Source organism: Prenolepis imparis, unplaced genomic scaffold (assembly GCF_030444845.1).
Source record: "Prenolepis imparis isolate NDT839.2.m4 unplaced genomic scaffold, iyPreImpa1.0 SCAF_12, whole genome shotgun sequence".
Lineage (NCBI taxonomy): Eukaryota > Metazoa > Arthropoda > Insecta > Hymenoptera > Formicidae > Prenolepis > Prenolepis imparis.
This window is the reverse complement of record NW_028141170.1, coordinates 1,300,163-1,316,303: the sequence shown is the minus strand read 5'-3', so window position 1 is coordinate 1,316,303 and position 16,141 is coordinate 1,300,163. Positions and strand designations below refer to the sequence as shown.

General features: G+C 34.8%; 2 protein-coding genes across 10 annotated transcripts; one reads left to right on the top strand and one right to left on the bottom strand.

Annotated features, from left to right (window-relative positions):
• Nucleotides 1–4: 4 nt before the first annotated feature.
• On the bottom strand, nucleotides 5–16,075 carry LOC145943485 (A-type potassium channel modulatory protein KCNIP2). 8 transcript variants are annotated; one of them, XM_083051025.1, is made up of 6 exons: nucleotides 14,707–14,847; nucleotides 13,297–13,503; nucleotides 3,250–3,474; nucleotides 2,792–2,862; nucleotides 2,416–2,634; nucleotides 5–2,024 (listed from the first exon to the last, which is right to left on the bottom strand). In XM_083051025.1, exons 2-6 carry the CDS (start codon nucleotides 13,457–13,459, stop codon nucleotides 1,914–1,916), a joined length of 789 nt encoding a protein of 262 aa, XP_082907151.1. In that variant the 5' UTR covers nucleotides 13,460–13,503; nucleotides 14,707–14,847; the 3' UTR covers nucleotides 5–1,913. The 8 variants fall into 8 exon arrangements, with proteins under 8 accessions (XP_082907151.1, XP_082907153.1, XP_082907152.1 ...); XM_083051027.1 differs by lacking the exon at nucleotides 14,707–14,847 and adding an exon at nucleotides 14,018–14,036; XM_083051026.1 differs by lacking the exon at nucleotides 14,707–14,847 and adding an exon at nucleotides 13,888–14,028.
• On the top strand, nucleotides 8,932–13,100 carry LOC145943484 (uncharacterized). 2 transcript variants are annotated; one of them, XM_083051023.1, is made up of 4 exons: nucleotides 8,932–9,071; nucleotides 9,889–10,122; nucleotides 10,348–11,485; nucleotides 11,764–13,100. In XM_083051023.1, exons 1-4 carry the CDS (start codon nucleotides 8,985–8,987, stop codon nucleotides 12,273–12,275), a joined length of 1,971 nt encoding a protein of 656 aa, XP_082907149.1. In that variant the 5' UTR covers nucleotides 8,932–8,984; the 3' UTR covers nucleotides 12,276–13,100. The 2 variants fall into 2 exon arrangements, with proteins under 2 accessions (XP_082907149.1, XP_082907150.1); XM_083051024.1 differs by having other exon boundaries at nucleotides 8,947–9,071; nucleotides 10,330–11,485.
• Nucleotides 16,076–16,141: the final 66 nt, after the last annotated feature.

Below are 16,141 nucleotides of genomic sequence, written 5' to 3'. Positions count from 1 at the left end.
CATATATGTTAATTGCTGGATACATTTATTTTTAATATTCTCTTATATTTAATATTTTTTAAGAATTTAATAAACAAGAAGCACGTATAGTGATGTTCGAGGTACAAAGGTAGATTTATTTTCACAGATTGCATGTAAGTTTACATGCATCTTAACAAAGATTATATATATATTTTATATATATGTATATGTAAAACACACTACACGCTATAATCTCAATAAACACGCGAAGAGTGTATTTTGCGCTCATAACGTTGAAAAATTCGCGATATATGCGAATGAGAATAAATTTCACGAAATATTTTTAACAAAGTCGATATAGCTCATTTTTGTATATATAATAAGAGGGATCAAATTTTAAATCTCAACAATTTAAGAACGAGTGTAATATAATGGTATCGATACATCTTATCTGCCACGAAGATCGTACAATAAAGAGGATAATTGTATGTACAGGCGGGAAACCTTCTTAATTAGAATTCAAACATAAAAACCTGCGAATTACAGAATGAAATAATTTCGCACAATTCAAACATTCCAGAGATTAAAAGTTTCGAGATTGCGAAAAATGCAAGATTGCAATAATCGAAAAATTTATAACTTAAAAAAAAATGCAGAGAAAAATTTTTAATATTTAATTAAATAATTTAAAAAATTGCATTATTATCGACATCGCACGCATGGCAGACAGTAAGTTTTTTCTTATCTTAAATCTGATAATAATCTATATTAATATTAGTAATATTATGTATAATAATAAGGTACAGGATAATCACATGAGGCATTGACCAGGTGAAAACGACAACATTGGTTTCCTTCACTTGGTCCGAGAAGAGTATTTTGTTTTGTAATCGCTGCCTAAAAAGTCCAAATTCGGCATTCATAATATAATAATACATTAAGATTGAAAGATTAAATTTGGAAATCTTAAAGAGCTAGGGCAACTCGATCTTATGCCCAAAGGATTGATTATGCGTATATACTATTGGAAGATTCAGAGGCTATAAAACATTTCACAATATTTTGTGAATATCGTAATAATCTTGTAAAAAAATTAATCAACAGAAATGTCTGAGAATATATATTCTATATAAAATTGGATGAAAGATTCAAAAATTTTAAAGTCGCGCGAATTTTGATTTTGTAAATTATAAATCTTATTTATTTTTTTGATAGATCAAATTCATATCCGTTGCTCTTATTTCACTTATTTTTCTGCAAGAAACTGCGCATTTCGAACAATTTATTTTTTTGCGTCATAATTAATTAATAATATTTAACAATTTTGTAATAATAATATATTATATATATAAATTTAATATTTTCATATATAACTTCTCTTTTTTTCAAATTTCCAAAGCTGTGAAGCTTCAAGAAATTTCAAAGGCGATTTAAAGTGTCCTTAAAGTGTTCTTTCAGATCTATCATTGAGTAACGTACCGGAAGTATTGTACATGAAAGACTGGGTAGATGTGTGTAAACCGGATGCATACATATTTACAAAAGAGACGTACGAAAGGGTTCTCCAGAGTCTTTGCGTAAAGATGACATGTCTCAAACAATAACACTCCGACTTTTCGCATTTGATTTTCCTTTGCAACAAACAATTTAACACCTTGAATTATTGCATTTTACATTATGCCTGTAAATTATAAGTTCACGATTCACAAAGAAATTTAATTGGATTTTTATTTCCGCCTTCATAAGATTCTTTAAACCCTCTCGATCGAGTTTTATCGTTTTTCGTATTCGCAATCATTTATAATCACTGATAATTTGTGTAGCGTATTATTCGCATAAAGAGAGACGGGTAAATCGATGGAAAGATTCACGGTACTTTACGTGCCTCGTAATCATTGCTCAAAGCGTAATTGATAATCTAATACTGGAATTTCCGATAATAAGTTAAAATCTCATAATACGGTGTCCAGAGTGTCGAGACTTCGCAATAATTGCTCGTCCTTGGAACACCACTGCACCAGCTCTTCGATGGTCACCACACCGTCTTTATTTGCGTCCATCAACTAAAAATATGTACAAGACATTAATAACTAATAGTTAAAATTAATAATATAATTAGTATATATAGTAATATATTAGTAGTAAATTAATTATTATATAAATTCGATTATACGATTGATCGATATATTAAATATTGATATATAATTAAAAATAAAATTAAGAAAAATGTAATAAATTACGATATATAATAATTAGAGATATTTAAAAGAAAATATAAATTTTTATTTCCAGAATAAAAGCTAATTTGAAAAGTCTTAAAGATTTGAAAAAAAGATTTTATTGTGATAAAAATTTTTGATAAAAATTCCTGTCTGACATTTAGATATTTTATTTGTAATTATTTTTTTAATTCAGATACTTTTTTTGCTCATACACAGGGATGTCAATACTTACATGGAAAATGCGATCGACGTGTTCGCGAGCGGCCACGTGCGGCTCGAGGATCTGCGGCTGCGTGTAACGACCCAACATCTCGTAGATGGATCCAACGACGTCCAGCATCTCCTCTTTACTTATCAGACCATCGCCGTCCAGATCGTACAGCCCGAACACCCACTGCAGTTTCTCTTCCACCGAGCCCCTCGACACCTTCGACAGTATAGTGAGGAATTCCTATTCGAGAAGTTTAAAATTTACAATTAGTTTAAAAATATATTTTATAAAGAATGGGGATGGGAGCGTATTCGGAAGATTCCATTCGGCAAAAGTTTAGAGGGTTGTAGAAACACGTCCGAGCTTCTCTAAAACGTTTGTCCGCGATATCGCTCACCTCGAAGCTTATCTTGCCCGATGGTTTCCTCTTCATGGTGTTGAAAACGTAGTGAGCGTACTGACTTGCGTCTAAAACATATCGTAATCAAAAAAGAATGATAATAATAATTCAAAAAGATATTGGTAAATTTTTTAATTTAAGGGAGAAAGCAATATTTCAATATTTTTTTTTCTAAGGATGTCAAATAAATAATAAATTGTCAAAATTCTATTTTACATTTTACTGTAATATGAAATATCAATATATTTTCTTCATAAAAATTGGCATCAACAACCATTTTCATCATCGTCATCATCCAATTAAAATACAAGTGTTCTTTTTGTCACGTTCGCCAATTTTTATTTATAAAGAAAATATATTGATCTGTCATATTACAATATAAAATGTATTTATCAATGATTGGCAACCATTTTCATCATCATCAATCATCATCACTGTCGTTATCCCTTCATTACCTCCCTGTGGAAAGAACTGCGAAAAGATCTTCTTGAAGGCAGCCTCGTCAACCAGGCCGGTCGGGCACTCCTGCTTGAAGCCCCGGTAGATCAGCTGGATCTCTTTCCGCGAGAATCTGGTGGTGGCCGTGAGAGTGGCGAGCTCCTCCGGTTTGTGTCGGCCGCCAAGGGCTACGGCGCCCCCGGAGCTCCCTAAAACGTCCCCGAGTCCTTCAAGTTCTCCTTCTGCAAGTTCGCAAACCTTTCACTCCTAAGACTGCGCCGCGTCTTCGAGATGCTCCCTCTCGCGTCCTTCTTCTCGTCAAAGCGTGCTCAAAGGGAGAAGGTACCCTTCGCACGAAGGGCTCCAGCAACCCTCCGTCGCACGTGTGACGAGAGAAGGCGATTCCATTTATTTCTTCTTTTCTACTTGACAGAGAAAGATTCAGAGAGGATCTTTTCTTATTTTTTTTTTCTTTTTTTAAGAAAATCATCGTGACCCAGGCACCTTTGTAAAAAAGGGTGACTCTACTCTAGGGGACCTACACAGTGCGCAGGCGGAGAGAAGTCGTGAAAGGCGAGAGACAACAGGGGTGAAGAAAGATCGCGAAAGTGGTTCGCATTATACGAGATCGCTCGTTTTTTTCCAATTAAAAAAAATCTGTAAATTTTAAACTAGTTTGTTATAAAAAGGCAAATTAAGAATTAACATTTGATCATCCAGATTTAAGAAAATTGAAAGAGATGAGATAATTTAGTATCGTATCACATTAATATTTTAATTAATTTTATATAATTTCATAAGTAATTTGACATTTTTAATTTAAAAATTATTTTTAACGAACGACCTTGTTTCTGCAGTACGAATCATTGAAGAAGTTTGAGAAAGATTGTGAAAGAGTTCGAAGAAGAAGATTGCAAAATTACATTATTCAAATTCTGAGAGTAAAGAGAATCCATAGATACGACTTTATGGTGCTAGGAGAAGTTTTGCTCCATAAAATTTAATCAGAAATATGTCTTGCAATATAAGTGTAGGTTTTTATAAAAGTAATAAACCATTTATATATAACAATTTGTATATAATTTTGCAGGTGCAGACTATAAAAAAGACGCAATTTTATTCTTGATTTTCGTAAAAATCCTTATCAAGATGATATTAATTAACGAGCTGATTAACTACGACGCTATACTACTATCTAATCAAACAATAATAAAAGCTTGCTATCAAAGAGCTTAATATAATTCTAGAAGAGAATTTTAAGCGTGATTACTCTACGATAATATATGATAGAAAAAATATCTAAAAACAGAAAATAATAAAGATTCTAGAGAGAACGAATCAAAATTTAAAAATCTAAAAAAAGTCTAGACATTCAAGTGTTGAGAGATCTACAAACTCAAGAGTTGGGAATTCTTAAAATCTAGATTTTAAAAATTTGGGGATTAAAAGGTGTAAAAATAGACAATAGACTAGTCTATTCAGCTATTCAGTGATCTGGAAAATCGAAAGATTCAAGAAAGCTCGAGGAATATAGGTGGAAATTTGCGTCGCAAATTTATGTCACCTAATGATTAATGATCATATGTCAAAAATCACTTTCTCCTCTTTCTGATAATGATCATATGTCAAGAATCACTTTCTCTCTCTAAAGGATTGCGACGTTTCGATCATCCTTTTTACGCATACTGCGACCATTAGCTCTGGTCCCGGGTATCCGGGGTTGCTATGGTAACGTTGCAGCTCCTACCCCGTATTTCCTGACCAGCCCTTCTTTTTGCGAAAGCTACGTGAATATTCGCGAAGATACGCGGCAAGATTTTGCTGCTAAGATAAATTCTTCAAAGCACAGATTTTCTCCCTATAAAAACGTACTATCTATATTTTTAACCCGATATTATTATATTATTTACATAACAGGTAAAAAGTTAAAGAGAATACAAAATTATAATTGTTTTTTCTAATTTCTTAATTATAATATTTTATATTTTATACTTTCTAATTTCTTGATATTATTTTGCTTTACATTGAATACTATATATACTTTTATACTAATCATTTCAAACTTGCAAAATAATCCAGAAATATGCAAGAGAATTTAAGAATTTAAAAATGTAGAGAAAGAATGAGAGAAAAAAGAAGAGAGAAAGAAAGATTAAGGATCTAGATTTCTTTTAAGGAATAAATATCGAATAATCTAATAATCTAAAAATCCTAGATACTCTAATGTTTTACAGAATGAAAGCTAAAATGTTGAAATATTTTATAGCTTTATAAAGTAATGTAAATAGATAGAGAAGCTAGCTAATTGAAACAACTAGAAAACTTGGAAAGTTAAAAATCTCGAGAAGGCTATGAAAATTCATAAGAGCCAAAGATTATTTAAAATGTTTGCTGTAAAGAATTAAAGAATTAAAAGTTTAGAGATTTTAATTTCAGAATCTGAAAATATACGATATTGCTGTAGAGAGATATAGATACACCGATTAGGGCTGAAGGGGATGAAAGAGCAGCGGACAATTTCGCTAATTTCGAAAACGTGAAAAAGTCCCAAAATCGATAGCAACAAAATCTGAAAGATTAGAGAAAGTGTGGTATCCAAGCATATCACCCGAGAAGGCATCCAAAGACTCGTACCAAGTCGAAAGATATGACCTTTGACACATTAACAGTCCTGGTGCGACAAGGGTTGGACTCAGACCTACGCAAAAATTACCATTCACATAACACGGGATTACTATATGTACAAACGGACAAGACAGACAGACAGATTAACATATCAGGCAACCCGTGTCCATAGGGCGAAAAGGGGGTTGGGGGAGGTAAAGTGCAAGAGAGAAGAAGAGAAGAGAGAACCCATCACTGATCATCACACCTTGGTGCTGCATTCGGCAGTTATCACCCCCGGCTGTCGCTCCACTTGTCAACGACGCTCTCCGCTGAGTAGTCGATCGACTGGTCCAAGTATCAATGGCTGTGCAAACGTCGTACAAAACGTTGAGTTTATCGAACGACCACGCACAAATACGGGGCGAACAAGTAAGAAGGAGGAAGAGCTCGATCTCGCGCAGCAGCCTTTTTTCTTTTTTTTTTTTACAATCGTTCACGTCTCCCGGACTTACTTTTGTCGCGGCTCTTACGCGCCTTCATCGGCCAGCAAGCCCGCACAACACTTCCTGCTCGACTTCTCGATATATTGGCGGCAGGAAGGGATTATCGGGATTCGATTTCACCACCACTGATCTGCGCGACGCATTCCGAGATACCCTTCCCGACGAGGAACTCCGCTCACGCACGGAGAGCGGGGTGAAAGAGCGAGATCACAACGCAGTTGCGGATGCTGCGCAAGAGGGATACGTCGTGGCTGCTGTTGATGCTGCTGCTACTATTACTGGTAGCTACGGACGCGCCGATGTCACACTGAAGCAGGGGGTTCATCGGAAAAGCATGTCGCACGTCGCTTTCTCAGCGCGCAAGTGCGACGATCTTCGACAGCTTACGGTGGTGACGGTTCAATGGGAATTTCGAGTCACTTGGAACGGAAAGTTTCGAGTTATTTCTTCAATGATATCATCAAAAAACCAGAATTATTTTTTCCAATAAAAAAATTACTACATCTAGCTAACAATAAATTAGACGTTGAAAGGACAAGGAATAAATATAGAAAAGGCTTTTTTTGACTTAACAAGATAGAATTAATTCCTCCCCATCGATTATAAAAGTTAAAAAATTTTAATTTCAACCTTTCTAGTTGCGAATTAAATACATTAGATTTTTCTAAAATTTTTTCTAATTTTTAATGAGAAAATCAATAAGAAAAGGTAGACAACAAAAAATAAAAATTACAATTGAAGTTAAAGTCGACGTCGAAGAAAGCGAGTCTAAGCAGTTAACAACTACGAAAGTCTTGAAAGTCTTAAAAATAAAAGTCTTAAAAGTCTTGAAAGCCTTTTTAAAAGTTACAGAAGCCTCGAAGCGTTAAAAGCTCTCAAGAGGCAATAAACATTACACGAAGTATTGTATCTCACGAAGTAGAATTGCGGAGCACAATTTGTTGCTGCTAACTGTTTCACTTAAATTTCAGGTTTATTAACGTGTCTTTTCACTCATAATTTTATTATTAAAGTAATTCTATTATTAAAGTCTGTCGTGTGAAATGTTACCGTAGCTGACAAGTTGCTGACAAGTTATTTTAATTATTAACTGTTTCAACCTAAAAATAGATACTAGCCCGATAAATCCGTCAAAGAAATATTAATATATTCAACAAACAAATTATCAAGTTATCAAATGACTCTAATATGCGAATCATGGGAAAATAATAATAAAAGCTCTCTTTCCATCCCTTAAATTGAGAAGCTATCAAATTTAGTTTAGCTACTAAATTAATGATTTTCATAAAAAAAAGTAAGTTCTATATTTTTTCGAAATTTACCAAGGTTTGTTTAAAATGTCTATATTCCTTTCCAGACATTTGATACATTAATTCTCTAAGAAGGTAAATCCCAGTAAGACGGATCAATCGGATTTCTACAAAAATAGCAGATAGATTTATTAATTCACAACGTTCGCGCTTTTACGTCACATATGAGAATATAAAACATCGATATCACCTGGAAATTGTAATTTGTGCAGTTGACAGTTACGGTACAGATATATCTCGACTGTATTAGAATTAAATTAGAAATAAATCTCTGTGATGTAAATGTATTTATATAGTTGCGTAAATATATAAATATTTAAATTTGTCAATTTTTTAAGTATCATTTTTATATCGACTAACCGGCCCATTTCTGTTCATGACTCTTATCACGCTTATATATTTTTCTTCGTTTGTCAGATGTACCCCGTAAACTTTTGCCACACAGTGTACATACCTTTCGATCTCGAACTTGTGAGAATTTTTTACGAGCTCTCAGCTTGAAGTTTGCGACTTTTTCTATGTAAACAAACGCGTGCGAGTCGATATGCAAAAGTAGCACGCGCGACAACCCGAGTTCACTTGCGACGCAGTTTGTCGAAACATGTTGCTATAATTACTATATGAAAACGTATTATATTATGATATATTCTTTTCTCTCCTGTTTCATCTATCTCTCATTCAAAACTTTACATATCACGAATTAATCAAATTTTATGGAAGAATAATCACAACAAAGTTCACCAGCCACTGATCGAGCTTAAATTAATTCTCTTTTCGAACGCCTGCATAATCACCATAAATATAATTATAAATTTTACAAAGAGTACTACGAAAGAGCTTCAAATTGATAAAAAAAAATTAATTAACACAATATCACCATCATATATCATATACGATTACGTACATCGATAAAAGACAGTGGTGACAGAGAGAGAAGCGGCAAAAGCTTTAATTACATGCGACACAATCACTACTCGAAGTCATACCTTTATACACCTTTATACCTTCATACTTTGCTCTACCTTTTCTAAATTCCAATTCTAGAGATATTTTCGCAGTCGGGATTGGTGCTCCGTTTCTCCCGTGACGATTTAAGCAAATTCACCAAGGTGATCGATCAATAATATTTTGATTTCGTGAACCAATAGATCAATAGCTTCACCGATTGGTCTGGCTGGATACCATTCAATCGTGCCAATTTAATAGTGTCATGGTCCTATTGTGAGAACGATATTTTGGCGACGTTTCGCGCTAAAAGTTAGTCGGCTCGAATTCGAAATCCGTTCGGGTGAGCGACGAAGCAGACGAAATTCCGCCATACATATCAGCATCATGAACGTCGGCGGTGATATCACGCAACTGTCCTACAAGGAGCTGCAGGCCCTGGCCCTGAGGTATCATATACCGGGTAATGTTAAGGTGAGCTGTCATCGTCATCGGTGATGACGTCGTCCCGGTCGGACGCTGTATCCTGGTCCTTGTCCGTTTTAATTCTATCGTCTGTCATCTTCCGCATGCTCCGAGCGAAGTAGGATTAATCCAAATTTCGTCGATCGTGCTCCGATCATGGTGATTGTAATTCAAAGGGTTTGACATCTTTAACGAGAGACTGAAATGCTGATAATCGAAGATGAGACAAATTTCAGTCTAATTACGGATACGACTTGGGAAGATACCGGAAATTCTAACCAAGATCTTGATTGCTCTTCAAGTTATCGATGCAATGTCAGAATCGGCCTTGTCATCGAGAGAGAGATTGCGCTAATCGCGATTAACGGATATTCGATCCGTGGCTATTTGAACGCTATTGTTTGTCTATTTGCTCCAAGTAGATATGAATAACCGATGTAAAAAAAACTGCTTGCATCTGGCAAACGGTTGAACAAATTTCCTCCCCTCTTCTGTATATCTTCACGATGTGAGAAGGTATGCGAAACTCTAACCAAGTTTAATTACATTCGTAATTATAAAAGTTACTTGCGAATGTAATTACGTTCCCAAAATATCAATTATCAGATTTTCAATTTCGACGAACAGTATTTACAATTTTCAATTCTCTCAGGGGTTTCATTTTTTTATTATTTATATAATTGTGTCAAGAATGTATCATGTAAAATTTCTTCAAATTCAGACTTCTCGAGGATCTTTGCATGTAAAAAAATGTATTCCTTTTTCATGTGCTTTTATTTTTCGGGCATTCGATATTTTTTGCTTTATCAAAATCCTTCCATTGCAGAAGAAAGCACTGATCAAAGTCCTGCAAGCCGCCAAAAGTGGAAATGAGGCGGAGTTCAGCCGACTACTGCAGGAATTGAGGAAGAGTCGTAAGAGAAAGACGAGGAAGTCGAAAGATTCCAGACTCGGGATAACATCGACGCCGTTGCACAGTCCAGATTATATGATGGCCGATGACGACTATTATTGTCAACAACAGCAACAGCAGCCTCAGCAACAGCCGCCTTATCAATGGGTGAGTTGCTACAAATTTCTATTTGTAATTCGATCGACGCATTTGATTGTAATCGATCATGATGTGCCGATATAATATCCGTCGTATGGATCGAATCATATTCTTGTCCTCTTTCTCTTGACTTTTATTAAATAGCGAATAAATATTGCGTTATCATACGTTTTCGCGACGCAGAAATCGAGCGGCGATGATTGACTTCGGACAAAGTGCTTCCCGTTTTTGCAGATCGGCGCCGAGGAGGAGATCGTGAGCAAGGATGACGAAACCAAGATCCCGCACTATGAGGAGTTCAAGCAGTTCCTGCTCAAGAGAATTCAACGGGAGTTTCAAGCGTGTGACACCAACAATAACCAGGTGCAAGATCTGAGTATCGTGGACTTGCGGACCACACCGATGCCGCCCAATTTGCAAACAATTCCTCTCGACGAAGCGAATTATCCCAAAGCGAATTTAATCAATCATATGGATCCTTTGGCGATCTCGTCGAACGACAGGCCGAGCTACGAGATATTGAAGGAGCCCGAAAGCAGTTCGCAGGGCTCGTTTCTGCTGAAGAGGATGTTGCAGGCGCCAGTGGGTGCGAATCTGGGCGAGATCGCCAGCTCGCTCTTTTGGGCCAGCAATCTGCTGGATAATTCCGATACCCTGACCGCCGAATCGGAAAACAACGAGAATGAGAATCAGCTTGAAACCAATACTAATGAGTACTATGGCCTGCTGAAAAATGCTAGAGGCGAGTTTTTGCTAAACGAAGCGAATTTGATGTCTCACAATCAGCAGGTTCCGAACGCAATGACCAGCGATGATCAATACAGGTTTCCCAACGAAGTGGATAATCGGCCGAATCCTTATCAGAACTGGACGATCACCAGCGTGATGGAGGTGCCTGATACCGATCTCCAATCTTCCAAGGTGTATCATGCAATCTACTATAACAATACAGATCCTGCCGTGGCTACCGCAAACGTAGATAACAATCTAACTTATCAATATCAGACTGATACCACCTGTAACGGCAGCCAAAACTTCTTCAACTTTGACGCGCAGGACGCTAATTACGGCACGGACATGATAGTTAACGATCCGAACGATATTTATTATCTGCAAAATTTTGGCAAACACAGCGGAGAGACGGGGACAGGATATTTTCGCAACGTGGATACTTTTGGACAGCAAAACAATGCACAGCAAAATACTTATGCGAACGATCAGCAGTATCAGTACCATTATCCTCGATTTACTCAGGAGACGAGCAATTCATTGAATGAGAGACTGGACCAGCAGCAAAACAATGTTGTGACAGGAATGGAAAATGGTGTTAATCACGAAATTGATGCGACGAATATGCAGAGACAGGCAAATGGTGCACGTTTGTTTTATTAATTTTTTTCGCTGTTATAAATAAATAATATAAAGAGAAAGATAATATAAAAAATGAATATAAAAAATAAAATAAAAAACAAATTTTTACACATAAATATATAAATTTTTCAACCGTGTGTTAAGAAAAAGAATACATATAAAAAATACATATAAAATATTTCGTATTTTTTTTATCAATCACTTTCATAAATAATTTCTCGAAAAGCGGATTCTATTTCTCTTTCTGATGTTTTAATTAAGCGATATTTCGTCAATCAGGACCGATAGAGCCATTCTGGCCGAAGTGGACAACAACCGCCGAGACCAGCAACAATCTGGAGAACATCCTGAACCACCAAGTGTCTAAGCAAGTGGATTACACCAAGTTGAGTCAGACGTCCTGTGTTTACTGCTACGTGGCCCCGATCGTGTCGCAACGATCTAGCTTGACGAACAACGGCTGCTGTTCGGTCGAACGAAGATACACCGCTGAACAACGGCAACACTCCTTCTCGCCTTATTGGATGCTGTACAATGATGCATCGCAGGGTATGCGGATGACGAATATACCCAGCGATTCGTTCGTGCAACATACGACGACGACAATGCACACAACCACCATTCCCGGCAATGACATCCTGAAGGAGATGGCCGCCGACGTTCCCGAGGTCCCCATTAATGATGTGTGGATGAATCAATACGAGTCGTCGTCAATCGGCGACGACATTACCGTCCCAATCTCGGATTCGCTCTTTTGCAATGACATCTCAAGTGCGCCAACAAAGACTTAAGATTCGCTCAAAGTATTTATGACAATTAACAGACAATAACTAGATTAAATTTTTGTGATTCGAATGAATAACGTTCTCTATAAGTTATAGAATGACGATAAACGACTGTTTTTTTCGGAACAACCAAGATTCTTTCGTCAAGCTGCGGAAGAATCTCTGGATCGTTTATTTCGACTTGGAATTGGGACAATCAAAGTTTCCTTCCTTCGCGAACCGCACAACATTTAAGTAATTATTTTGCAAGACTGCCATTGGCACACGAGACCCAATAACACGTTCTTCCATAAGTTTCTGTATTACTTCCGGTGAGTGATTATTTTGCCGACTTGAAACGACAATGATATACGAACAGAGATCAATAACAGACAGAGAAGTGGAAGCTGAGTAATCGATTATTTGGGAGATAGATAATAGACCGGATCTATCTCTGATCGTATTTCGATTTTTTCAGCTTCGAATCATTAGACGCTTTATTTTGAACAAATATATAAACGCTTTGAGATTCTATATTTTAAAGAGATAAATGCGTTACCATAAATTGGAGATAGATTGATAAAATACTTATATTAATTAAGTACTTGAAATATCATTTACGTAAAGTTATCTCGCGATATGAAAAGGATTAAAATTTTTTTTATGATAGGAAGAGAAAGAATTAGGACTTTTATATTATATATAGGATATTATATCCTATATATTATATAGAAAATAACAAGGTAAATAAAAAAATGAGAAAAAAAATATATACATAAAAATTATTATTAATAAATAAATAATAGAAGATTCTTATATATATCTTTATAGTTAAAATATGCAGTAAAACTGCATAATATATTGTATATTAATATATAATAAACAAATAAAGTTCATGCATCAAAAAATCTACTAAGCGTGCGTCTAATTTACATATATATGTAAATAACAAAAAAATTAACGATAAAATCTTAAAAATGTATTGCAAGTCCAATTTAAAAAGCTGAGAGAGACATATAAATTTGATGTTAAACTTTTTCCGACTCACTCGATATGGAGTCAGGTTGAAACTGCGAACGGATGTAGTTTTTCAGCTTTACAGAAATCGATTTCTTCCTCCGTCCTCCATACGCTCTGATTTCGCTGTCCAAATCACCCGAGGTTTTCTTCCGCTCCGAAGATCTTCCTGGTGTCACATGTACACTGTACATCTCCGATAATATGTCGTTGCTTTGTAATAGTTAGTCTGCTGATCCTTTACAGAGAAATAATTATATCAAATACGTAATATAATCGTTATATATATATATATATATATATATATATATATATATAATTAATCATAAAGTCCGCTTTTAAAAACTTTAATTATTTAATCCTACTGGAAATGTCAGAAAATAAATAGAAATAGAATTAGAAATTTTGAATCAGATTTAAAAAATTCTAGGAACTCGGTAATTGAATCTGTACATTATTATTTTATCTAGCTAAAATCTTTGAAAATTTTATAAAATTACAAAAATCCTTATTTTCTTTAAACAAAGAAACATGAATTCACAATAGAAAATAACTTATTTATACTATACTTGTATTTTACACTATAAATTTTCATTAAAATCTCGAAAAAAATTTAATTTACTTATTTATGAATGAGATACGAAGCAGTTTGAATTTTCCGAATAAGCTGCTATTTATATTGCGCTTTTCTTTACTGTAACACTTTTCGTTAAAATTTAAACAAATTTCACGCGTCTCTGGAAATACGAAACTTTTTTTGTCTCAAGAGTCGAGAAGGTGAAATCAGTAGTGCGAGTCGGCGCGCCGTTCGCGAAAGACTGTGCTTGAAATGCGTTAAAGGGAAGCAGGTAAATGCAGCAGCAGGCAGTCGCCTGTATGTATATGCATATACATACATGCCGAGATATGCATATACAACCGGGTTGCATTCGAGTCGCGCGCTTTTAATGAGGTACTTCATAACAGGCGGTACTAATTATACAACGGGCTTCAAGTACTTTTTTCGTACCTTTCTACTGTAAGAACGCAAAAGCTTGATTAATTCCAGTATCATAATTAAACTCTCGATTCGGTATATTATTTTGCATAAACAACGAGAATTATTATGTAATCTGTAAATCATTTTATATGTATATAAATTTCTGCAATAAAATTTGTTCACAATTTTAATTTTATTCTGTATAGATATAGTCTATATCTATAAAAAAATGATACACTAATCTCTCAAAATATGTTGGTTGGTCATCTAATTTTCAAAGAATATTAATTATTTTCCAAAGAGTAAGGAACAATCGCGCGGGATATATTTATTTCAATTTGATACAATAACAATAGCTCGTTTTTATTATGATTATCATAATTAATTGTTAGTATTATGATTATCATAATGAAATATATTTCAGCAAAAGTCTAAAATGGAAAAAAATAAAAATCAACTAACTGTTGCCTTATTTTTCCAAGTAGCCTGAATCAACGTTCAATTCTCGACGAACGCCGGTTTCTGCGTTTCTTCAAGAGATGGAACCGGAGGATATTTTCCGTCATACCAGTTTCCCTCCAAATCTAACGCGCGATTATGATCGACGATATTCGCCAGACACTCCTCGATCGCTGCATCTACGTTCTCTGCAGTGATGAATGTGGCAGCTTCCTCCTTAGTTTTTCTGATCTTCTTGTCAATATCATCCTTCCGCTGCTCTTTCTGCTTCTCTTTCCGCAGTAATGCCTGCAGAATATGCTCCTTTCGTTTCTCTCTCATGTCCGCTAACCTGGCTTCCCGTATTTTTGCCACCTCTGCATTCCAATTGTCATTTATAGTGCTGCATGCCTGGAAATCCTCCTCTTCGGCTTGCTTGATAACCGCCTCATCATACTGTACTTCGTTCTCCTTTGCAACTTGCCTCAAATGTGTCCTGAAATACATTGCCTGTTAATTTAAAACTAGCACCAAAGCAAGAGCTATATTCGGAATTCTAAATATTTTATTAGCTAAAAATCCAGAAATGTAATAAGAGAAATAATTTCAGAATTATAAAAATCATATTATTCATAAATATATATATATGTATATATGTATAATTACCCAAGCGATGTCATATATGTCCTATAATGATTAGATAAACGTTGGATTTCTATGTACTCCTCTATAGGTATGACAGGCCTCTTTGGTACTCGAAATACTTTGGATTTTGCTGTAGGCATCCAAATTGGTTTCCTTTTCCAACGTACACACTGTCTGTAGACAGAATTTGGGGTAAAAGTCTCGCAAAATCCTGTGATGCCTATTGTCAGGCTATTGGCATTCATTATCCGCATGGCCTGCATGATATTTAGAACTGCAAAAAATTCATTAATTGTTAGGAAAATTATTGCCATTTTAACCAATTATCCATATCACAGTATTATTTTCTTATATAATACATAAATGATTGTCATATTTATTTTTACATTATTACGATTCTATATTAATAGATATCTAAAAATTTATTTAAATAAAATAAAATTTAACACATGATTTATTAATAATTTAATATTGCAATAAAGATTTTATAGCATGTTTAAAATTAAAATATGAGCAAGATTCAATACACACAATCTTATACAAGAATTTAACATAATAATACTGTGGCAATAACAATTAAATAATAAATTACCATAATATATGTCACTGGAAATTAAAGTTAATCTTTTCTCGTCTCTCTAAATCATCAACAAGATGAAATACATCGAGCATCCATGACGCAATGAAATCATAGATGATATAAATTAATAGATAGCTAACTCCTGTATTTTGGAATCGCAATTTTAAGCGCCACCTAGGCGAATACATGAACTAATATTCACTAATATGGCCGACTTCTAATAGAATTTAAAAA